At 30.2% G+C, this 11,230-nt stretch overlaps 1 protein-coding gene across 2 annotated transcripts; it reads left to right on the forward strand.

The window, feature by feature from the left end:
• The first annotated feature begins 7,447 nt into the window (after window positions 1-7,447).
• Window positions 7,448-10,986, forward strand: LOC108452038 (ABC transporter G family member 9-like). 2 transcript variants are annotated; one of them, XM_053027612.1, is made up of 5 exons: window positions 7,448-7,541; window positions 7,779-7,905; window positions 8,199-8,994; window positions 9,654-9,976; window positions 10,059-10,986. In XM_053027612.1, the coding sequence occupies exons 1-5, from the start codon at window positions 7,507-7,509 to the stop codon at window positions 10,725-10,727; spliced, it is 1,950 nt and encodes a 649-aa protein (XP_052883572.1). In that variant the 5' UTR covers window positions 7,448-7,506; the 3' UTR covers window positions 10,728-10,986. The 2 variants fall into 2 exon arrangements, with proteins under 2 accessions (XP_052883572.1, XP_052883573.1); XM_053027613.1 differs by lacking the exon at window positions 7,448-7,541 and adding an exon at window positions 7,552-7,693.
• Window positions 10,987-11,230: the final 244 nt, after the last annotated feature.

Consider the following 11,230-nt stretch of genomic DNA (forward strand, 5'->3'; position numbering starts at 1 on the left):
TAAGGGCTAAGGCCCAGCTTATTGTAATCGAAAAGGGCTCGCCCAAGATCACTATTACTGAATGGGCTTAGGCCCAATAGGCTTGAGCTGACTTGGGCTTTGAATGGGTTTTCCTTACACACTGAGTTTCCCAAACTCACCCTTTTATTTTCATCCATGCAGAAATCCCCAACCATAGTGGGCTTGGAGCTGTGAGGGAATTGAGTGGCCACCGCTCAAAGTTTGATTTTCTTCCGTGAACTGGACATCCTTTTATTTACGTTTGAGGTTTTGGGCTTTTAAATGTAATAAGGCCGCTTATTTATTTTTGATGGTTTTTAATATGTATTACTAAGATAGGTAATACTTATTTTAACTATTGAAATTGGATAGCTTTAGGCGCGCTTTTCAAAAACAACAGCTTGATTTCAAAATAACACGACAACAAGCAAAGCTTCCAAGAATGAAAGTATTTTCCAAAATTAATCACTTTTCCTAAAATGACTTAATTGAATCGGTTTCCTAGAAATATCCATGACATTAAGGTGTGGCAATGGCGGTATGCATGTCTAGGATTGGATCCGAAGGGAGCTTGGTACTTAAGCAGTCCGATGGACTCACCACCTCTTTTCCGGTTTCCTACCTGGTGCACAGCTTCCATTCACTTTAACCCTTAATGAATTAATCTTTTGAACATCAAGTACGATTTTCTGGACTTAGAATGGAAATTTTTTTTACGTTTTTGATGTGGCATGCCGGATTCGGCCATAACTTCTGGGCCGGGTTTGGGGTGCTACACAAAATACATGTAACAACCCGTTTTTAAATGGTTTCAGAACCTCATTTCTGATGTTTGAGTTCGTAAATATTATTATTTAATATTTACTAGGTTGGTATTAAATTTTATTAAAGTTTGGTTCTATAATTTTGTCATATTAATAGTTAATTAAGGTATAACGATTAAATTGTAAAAGTGATAAAAAATTATCGTTATGGATTTTTTTATAACTAAAGAACCAATTGAGCAATTTGGCACTTTTTGATTTGACATTGAGTGGTGGATGTGAATTGTAATCCACCAACGTTGAACTAAGCATGCTTAAGGTTAAATAATTATAATTAATTAAGTTAATCTTGATTAGTTAATTATTAAACAAGTATAAAAGACAAAATAAAATAAAATAAACAAAACATTTTTCATGTTCATGTTCAATTTCTTCTTCACAAGCAAAAGAGAAAAAAAATAGGGTTTGGGAAGCTCAAACTTTCAGTGATTAATAGGTGAGTTCAATTTAGTCTTCCTTTTTTTTTTTGTAATTTTATGTTTTTGAGGTCGTGAGAGCTTGATTTAGCTAGCCCATGTACCAATTTGTAAAATTTTTAAAGTTTCTCAAAGTTTTCATTGATGAATGCTTGAATAAATTGGTACTAAATTGTTAGATTTTAAGCTTAGAAGTGAAAAAAGACTAGTTTGTAAAGTTCAAATGCTAGTTTTTGAACATAGGGACTAAAGTGTATAAATTTCAAAATTGATGATAAATTCCTATAATTATTGATAGTAGGATCCTATAAGGATGTAATTGAGATCAGTTTTGAAATCGAAGCTCAAATTTGAAAGTTATCGCAATTTCAGTTTTAAGGACTAAATTGAATAAAATACAAAAATTTAGGGGGCCCTCAAATAATAAAATTGAATTGATACATGCATATAATAGGATGATATAAGATGTTTGGAATTGATAAATTAAATTGAATTATTGTATGGATCGAGAAATGAACCAAACTGAAGATAATCGGGGAAAAGGTAAAATTGTTGAATGGTCCTTAAAGATTTCATTGTTTTTTTAACCAGATAAGTTCATATGGAACTTCCTATTTTAGTAATGTTTTTCTTTAATTGTATCTGATTAGTTCATTAGTTATATAAATGAGAATTGATTGATTTTTGGCATCAAATGGACCAAATCGTAAGGTATGAAATACATGGTGATTACGAATAGGTACAAGGTACTGCATGAAAATGAAATGTTCATATGATAGAATGATATATATATGTTGTTACAGGTATTGAAATGATACGATTACAATAATAATGCTCGTGTGAATTTAGTAAAGGATTAGGATACATATGGTATGCCATTAGGGTCAAATATGAATACGATCAATGATTTACATGATGATTTGAAATCCAACATTTGTTTCAATTCTCGAGTTATAAATGTCAGCTTATGTGAGCATTATAATCTTTTGTATCCTATTTCGGCTTACTAAGGTTCTTTCAAGCAAGAAAATGGTAAATAAATGGAAATGAAATGGTCGAAATGATTGAATACGAATGGAATTATATATGCTTGCAAATTGAATATGATTTGGTTAGTATATGATATAAGATGAATTGTTAAATATGTATATGATTGTGTTATAAATTCATGACATGTAAATGAACTAACCTAGTGGATGTATTTTTTGAATTGCATATGAAAGTATAAGGATGCCAAAGGATCACAATTCTCTATTCCAATGTGTTTTAATTGCTTAATTGTTGAAATGTGAAGGTAAGATAAGTAAATTTCATATGGGCTTACTAAGCATTCAATATGCTTACTCTGTTGTCTCACTTTTTCTTTGTAAATTGCTGACTTGAGGAATGTGTCTATCAGATCATCGATAAGCTCACACTATCTCATTATTGATTTGATAGTCTTTCAATTATTTAAAGGCTCATTTATGTGGCATGTACGTAGGTGACATAACTTGAATCTATGTTAGGTATGATTTGCAATATAGTAAAGCTTGTTGATATGATATGCTTTTGGTTAAATGGAAGAAGTTGTGTGAACGGCATGATGAGTATGAAATGGTATATTTAAACGATGATATTGAATGGCCAAATGTATGATTGATTAGGCTAAATTTGATTAAGTTAGATTGATAAGTTTTGAGGCCAAATTAAGTTATATTGGATTGATTGATTGGGAAATAGTTAAATGCAATGTTTGGAATGTGTTTTGGTATGATTTGATGTAAGTAAGGTTGTGCAATTATACACCATACTTAAAGTTGGATAAGTGGACATGAAATATGTCACATCCCAAAAATCAGGTTAGTAGGAATTGAGCTTAGTGAATCCAAAGTGGACATGCCTTGTTTTTATTTAAGGATGCAGGGGTTGTGTAAAATAATTTGACTTGGTTCAGTGGTTAAGTGTTTTGGATGTGTGTGAGAGGTCCTGTGTTCAAATCATTTCCCTTGAATTTTTGTTATTTTTGTTCCAACCCCTGACTTTGAAAATCTAGCTTATATATCATTTTTGTTCAGTTGTTAACAAGAATGAGTCTGTTGATTTGGTGGTAAAGCTTTATCATACCCAAAAGTTTCGTGTTTTCTTTTCCATTTCTTTTCTTTTTTCCTTTGTTTTTTTTTTTGTTCTATTTTCTTCATCATCTTTCTTTTCTTTGATGTCTTGTGTCGCCCATAATTCTGGTTGTGTTGATTAGTTGTAATTAAACATATGTTTACCTTCCAAATCTTTGAATTATAATAAAAATAAATAAGTAAGAAGTACGTTCAGTAAAATCTTTACCCATTTTAAAATTTTTGTTAAGTGCTTTAAGTTCTGGTGACATCCTATATTCAGATCCGGTAAATTGGGTCGGGCGTAAGGTGTTACATAGTTTACGCAATTTCAAAATAACTCTTAATTCAACCCTATAGTAATGATGAATATTCTCAATTGATCTATAATATCTTACTCTAATCACTTGAAACCTTACATTATGACCAATTGTATGTGCAAATATAACCACTTGCTCCCTAACATTCACCAATCTAGTTAATTGTAACAAATTGTTCCTAGTAAGAGTGTCACACAAATTTAAAAAAAAAAATCTCATCCTTATCACATAATACAATGTTGGTCACTTCTATATAGAATACTATTAATATAATTTTCTCCTTCATAATTTCGATTCACACGAGGGGCTTCCTAGTTTTTAATCTTTTGATCCAAAAAGCCCCAAAAGCTAAAATTGCAGCCAAGGCCCCAACAATTGCATTATGATATTTATTAAGGTCCATCTAGACAAAATAATGCCACACAAATATTTGATCATTACAAAACATAATCGTCATCAAACCCATCCGTCTCCATGGAATCACTTTTAAAGAGTAAAAAGAAACATGGTATTAGCACACAAGTATTGAGCTTATAGAATAAATTCAAACAATTTTTAAATTTCATTTTATATCAATATGGATAGTGAAAATTAACTCAACTTCTAGCCTTCAATATGTACTTATGGTATTAACAGACAAAAAAAATTCAATAATACAAAAAAAGAAGAAGAAGATGCAATACAGGTCATAAAGTAAAATGCACGATAAAAAATGTTAGTTGGCTAATACTGAAAAATATCATATGTTAGTTTTATGAATGCCCTCATTCAAAAGATGGATGCCATATTTATATTTTCTAATTCTTGGTTTTCTATTAGTTTTATGAATGCCCTCAATCAAAAGATGGATGTCATATTTATATTTTCTAATTCTTGGTTTTCTATTTATAGTATTTTCATCATAGTAACTCAAGTTCCTTTTTCACGCAATGGCTTTCTTGAAGGTGGATTAAAGATAGTGAACTTTTAACCATAATTTACTTTATAACTTAGTTACTATGACTATTTCTTATCTTACCATGTCATCAAACTAATGCATATGTTGATATCCTATATGATTAGTATGCTTTTTCTAACATAATATTTCACCTAATTTTTTTTTTAAAGAAAAGGTATGTTCAATGTGCTAGCCTCTACCTCTATGGCGCAACCCCTAATATTTCACCAAGTTTTTTTTTTCTTCATTTCAAAAGAATGTGTTTATTATAATGAAGTTCACAAGTGATGTTCACTTCTTTCCAAGTTATGATGATTGCTCCAAATGGTCTTCTTGGAAAAAAAATTGTTATATTCTGAACAATCCAAAGCCTATGATACCATGGAAACATAACTACAGTGGAACATCCCTTTGACAACTAAACATCTAAGGTATGTATAATGTGACTAACAATGCGTATAAAACAACAATTGAAAACTAAAAAGCTTCCACTTTAAAAAGGATGCCTAATGAAAGTTTCTACCATTATAAATTGTTCTTAATCTAGAAGCATAAATGACATATAGCATAAAGATCTACCTTGATTTACTCGAGAGACAAAATGTATTGTAAGAAAATGCAACATCCCTTAAAAAAGAAAATTGAGCATAAAAAAGGTGGTAAAAATCAAATAGAATAATTTTTAGGTATATTAGACAAAGGAGAAAAACAAAAATAAAAGGAAAAAGAGGTTCAAGGTGAGCTTTTAACTAGAAACAATAAGATATCAAAGATATTCTACATAAGATGGAAACCCATCAAAGCTAAAGGAAAGAAAATGAATATAGTAAAGTAAGGAATGAAAGAAAATGAATATAGTAAAGTAAGGAATGAGATGAAAATGGAAAATCAAGAAAAGAAATTGGAAATGGAAAAAAAAAAAAACCCATAAACCCAAAGTCAAATATATCTCGCCTGAGTTCTTGTTTTCGGAGAGGGAGAAGAACCAACGTCAATAATGGTTCTTGATCAAAAGCCAATCTAAGATGTTTTGAGGGTAAGGGCTTAGAGAAGTAAATGTTGAAAAATATCTTACGAGATTACAAAGCGTAAGACATTTTCTTCAAAAAAAAACTTCATTTTAACGTGTCTTGGAAAATGACATACTTTTGGTAACTCATTCTCCACCAAACAAATGTAGGAAAACAATGAAAATATTTTCAGTAAAATCTTTTACATGAAATAAACGAAGCCTCGTATTTTGAGGATTCAATTAGAATATTTTGAAGTTTGAGAACCAAATTAAATTATATTCCCTAATTTGAAGAATTTTGCTGGAAATAACACTAAGTGTTTGTTGATTGCAATTTGTTAATTGCCAATTTAATTTTTTTATATTTATGTATTATTTTTAATTTGATAAGGAATTTTTCTTTTACGCTTCCCTTCTTAATTGATTTATCATTAAGAATTTTTCTTGGCCTAAGAAAAAAACTCATCAAAATTTTGATTAAAGCAATCTTTGATATAAGAAGTTAAACTGATTTCCAGCAATGAAAGGTTAGCTATAAATTTTTATTTTTTTAAAAAACATATGAAAATAGGTAGCGAAAGAGGGATAAAATTAGGTTTCAAATGCCACAACTTATTTTTCTTTTTCAGTCCTTTCTATAATTTCTATCAAATTAATGAGCTTACTGATAATTCGTTCCTTTCTAACAAAAATAGTATTTTTTTCTTTAATTAACTAACTTATCATAATTATACACTAATTTTACTCTAAAAGTTTTGGTTTCTAGCTATACTCTTCACTATTATACTAGTTTATAATGGTTACATGTCATTTTATGTTTAATTTTATTAATTTTTCAAATAATACATTTTAATTACAATAATTAACTTAAAAAATATAATTGTAAAAAATTAAATGGTAATTACTAGTGGCGAATACAAGGGGACTGGTAGGGGTCCTGTACCCCCTAAAATGAAAAATTTTTATGTAGGCCCTTGAAAGTTTTTTAAAATTTTAAATTAGTAAAGGTAAAATTGTACTTTGGCCCCCCTAAAATTATAAAAATTTGATTTAATCCTTTAAAAATTATAAAGATATAGACTATAAAAATTAAAATTTCATTCGCCTCCTAAAATTTGTTCGACTTACCGTAATTACATCATTTTATCATATTCAATTTGCAACATTGTTTTAATTCATATAATTAATACAAAATAATATTATTCGAGATAATAATTAATCAGCATAATTAATATAATTGGAAAATTTGGCTATTTGAAACAAAAGTGATATTTTTTTTCTTTTTACGTTTGTGGTTAATGAAAATATAATTGTTTAAATATAAAGTAGCTTTATATATATATATATATATATTAAATATAAAGTAATTTAATATAAAACATACTTTATTTATTATATAAATTCATTTAATAAAAGTCTTTTAATAGAATCATATAATTAAGTTATCAAGTAACTTTATTTAATCAAATATTTTATTAAAATTAATTTTTATTCATAAATTTGATAAATAATAAAAATTTAAAATAAAATGAACATAAAAAATATATTAACCACTTAAAAATTTCTCCGAATTTATAGATTATAGATAAGATATTGTATTTCTCAAATTTGATGAATGTTACATAATCAACGTCTAAAGTTTATTTACTTATAATTCATTACTTGTTATTTTTTATATAAAATTATTAATAATATTATAATGGAATGTTTGTATATGCGTAAAAGTTTAAACTTAGTTTATAATTATTGTATTGACATAGAATATATCCTAAAGTTAGTTTCATATTGCTATATAAGCTAGAACTTTAATTAAAACAGTTTAATTAAATTTCGGAAATTATGATAAAAGTGGAAGTAATTTACCCGTCTCAAACACTTATAAATATGTTAAACAAGTTAAAAGGATGAAGGACACTAAAAAGGCAGAATTGTTTTACAGGTAAACCCCAAAAGCAAATCATCTATGACCCATAATGCACTAACCTATCTTCACTTTCTTTGCATTCATATCAAGTTCTTTTTTTATTCGATTTATCTTTGTTTTTTTTGTTCATCAAACATGCAAATTTTTTGAACCTCTCCTTTTCGTGTGTATGTATATATATAGTTTTAATGCTTGAATGTGAATTGAAAAGCATAAAAGATTATAAGCCTTTTTCTTTTTCTGTTTATATAGTGAAGTATTGATTGGATTGGTAACAATGGAGGAAGTGTCGGATATTGAAGCAGCTGAAACTCGGCCTGAAGATCAGTTCAAAGCCAACGCAATATTTAAGGTTACAAATCAACAGGTTGTTCTAAAGGTATGCGTAATATTTAGGATATCTTCTATTTTGGGTTCGAGTCTTGTCATGACCTTTATTTGTTTAAAGATGGAGAATCTTGAATTTGAGTCTAGCATGGAGAATCTTGAATTTGAGTCTTGCTTGCTTTTCAGCAACAATGGGGGCATGCTCTTGCACTTTAGGGATGGCTTTTGCTTGTTTAAACAACCTGAAGCACTTTTACTCTGTGAACCCATCATGGCTTTTGATAGAATCGGCACCTATTGTCTTTGTAGTGTTTCTCATTTTATTTTTGATTCAATATTTTGCAGTTCATCGATGTGGTGTATACGATCAAATTAAGGAAAGTAGGTAAATTATTCGAAAAAAATCCGAGTTCTGATGATAATAAAGTGATCTTAAATGGGATACGTGGGATGGTTCAGCCAGGGGAAATGTTAGCCATGCTTGGTCCATCAGGTAGTGGGAAAACAACTCTATTAACAGCATTGGGAGGTCGTCTAGGAGGTCACCTAAATGGCACCATAACTTACAATGGCAAGCCGTTCAGCAATTCAATGAAGCGAAAAACCGGATTCGTAACTCAAGATGATGTCCTTTACCCTCATTTAACCGTGACCGAAACCCTCATTTTCACCGCTCTACTTCGATTACCGAATAGTTTCACCAAACAAGACAAGATCATGCATGCTGAAGCAGTGATCGATCAACTCGGACTAACAAAGTGCAAAAATAGCATCATTGGTGAACCATTCTTGAGAGGTGTTTCTGGTGGGGAACGTAAAAGGGTTAGTATAGGTCAAGAAATGCTTATAAACCCGAGCTTGTTGTTCTTAGACGAGCCAACGTCGGGTCTGGATTCGACCACGGCTCAACGGATCGTCTCTACATTGTTGGAGCTTACTGAAGGTGGAAGAACAGTTGTGCTAACGATACACCAACCATCGAGTAGGATATTTTACATGTTTCATAAGGTTTTGCTGTTATGTGATGGCAACCCTTTGTATTTTGGACAAGGATCGGCTACCATGGATTATTTTTCAAGCATTGGATATGTACCATCAGTTGCTATGAACCCTTCAGATTTCCTTCTCGATCTTGCAAACGGTATGTTTTTTTGATCTTTTGCATGAATCTTTGTTAATTTCCTTATATTGCATTGAAACCAAATTGAATTTTGTAATTAATAAGTATGACCATAATTAAGGCTTTTTCTCTTTTGAGTCAGTCTATTTATTTTAATGAATTCCAAATACCAATGTCGGTTTAATGTTTTGATAAACAATCTAGGAAATGCGTGGGAAATCTTTAATGCCTTGGAAAATGATTTCAATTCCCAACAAAAGTAAAATTCAACCCTAAATTCTAAATTTTAAATTCCCTTAACTATGTTTTAATAAGTTTTAGGTAAAAGTATTGTGCAAGTTTTGTAATAGAATTTAGATTGTATTTTATCTTTTATTTAAAAAAGTAAATTAATCTTTATACATTAAATTAAAGAGTAAATAGTACAGAAATTAATTTGTTTATTTTTTAGTAGAAGAGATAAAATATAATTTGACTTTTAATATAAGTACTTTTATGATATATTTACCTATGTATGACCATTTTCAGTAATTAATATTAGTCCTATATTACTTAGATTTGGATGTGAGTGTAAAATATATATATATATTATATTCTCATATTCAAATATCATATATGAATATTGAACACGAGTACTAACTTTAATTAAAGAACCCCAATGTGACGTATTTTCATTGTAGGTGATTCACCAAATGAGTCAATGAAGGAGCAAACCCTGGTGAAGAAAACATTGATTGGTGCTTATGGGATGAAAATTGCAGACAAACTAAAGGAAGAGCTTCAAGATATGAGCAATGAACCAGCTCCTGATGAATTGGAAAACAAGAAGCTTGCAATGTGGCCCACAACTTGGTGGCAACAATTCATTGTATTGCTTCGAAGGGGTGTAAAAGAAAGGAAACATGAATCATTCTCTGGTTTGAACATTGCTGAGGTCCTTATTGTAGCTGTGCTTTCAGGTTTATTATGGTGGAAAATTGATATTTCTCACTTGCAAGACCAGGTAATTTAATTTGTGCAAGTTATTGGTCTAATTATGGTTTAGTCCCTCTATTATGCTGATTTCGAGATTTGCAAACATGCAGATTGGACTCCTCTTCTTTACTTCAGGATTTTGGGGTTTTTACCCTCTATTTCAAGCCATATTCACCTTCCCTCGAGAACGTATGATGCTCGAAAAAGAACGATCTTCGGGCACATATCGGCTCTCTTCGTATTTCATTTCAAGGATCACAGCTGATCTCCCTATGGAACTTATTCTTCCCACAGTTTTCCTCACCATAACATATTGGATGGCAGGGCTTAAACCCACAGCAACCAATTTCTTCCACACATTATTTGTACTTCTTTTTAGTGTCCTAGTCTCACAAGGCCTAGGACTAGCCCTTGGTGCCATGGTTATGGACTTAAAATCGGCCACCATTCTGGGTTCGGTCATCATGCTCACTTTCTTCCTCGCCGGGGGTTACTACATCCAACATGTCCCACCATTCATAGCATGGATCAAATACATGTCCATTAGCCATCACACATACAAACTCTTGTTGGGGTCTCAATACAAGCCAAATGAAACATACCCTTGTGGTGATCATTCGAAGACTTGCTTGATTGGTGATTTTCAAGGTATAAAATCTGTTGGCCTCAATGGGCAAGTTGTGTCTGCCGTTGCATTGGCTATTATGCTTGTTATGTACCGATTGATTGCTTATTTGGCCCTCATGAGAATTGGGGTCACTAAAAAATTAGAGAATTAGATTAACCCTTTTCTACATTGTTATGCATAAAATCAAGAAAGGGGATTAGGATGAATTGAATTAGAAAAGTTTTTGTTGTCTTTTAATCTTCTTTTTTTTTTCTTTTGCAATTTAGTGGCTTGATAGCCCTTTAGGCCTAACTTTTAGTAGGATCTCAAATAGGGTGTAAGTGCATAAAATCAAATCATATAAATATTGAATTATTTGAGCTCAATTAAGATTATTTTTCTAATAAAAATAAGTTTGATTCTCTTATCAATCCTAATGGCAATGTCGAACACCTAATTTTTTAGTTGAAAGTGCGATTTAAAAGGCCCTTTTCACCTCTTTGCCTTTTCATCCAAACATAAAAATTAAAATTTACGTAGTTTTAGTTTTTGCAATATTTTTATTAATTATTTAAAATATATTTAAAAATTAGATTAATTTATATTTTATGTATCATTATATTAAATTTCATGTTTTATCATATTAGATTATTTAAATATTATTTATTATTATAT

This window comes from Gossypium arboreum, chromosome 5, assembly GCF_025698485.1.
Source record: "Gossypium arboreum isolate Shixiya-1 chromosome 5, ASM2569848v2, whole genome shotgun sequence".
Classification (NCBI taxonomy): Eukaryota; Viridiplantae; Streptophyta; class Magnoliopsida; order Malvales; family Malvaceae; genus Gossypium; species Gossypium arboreum.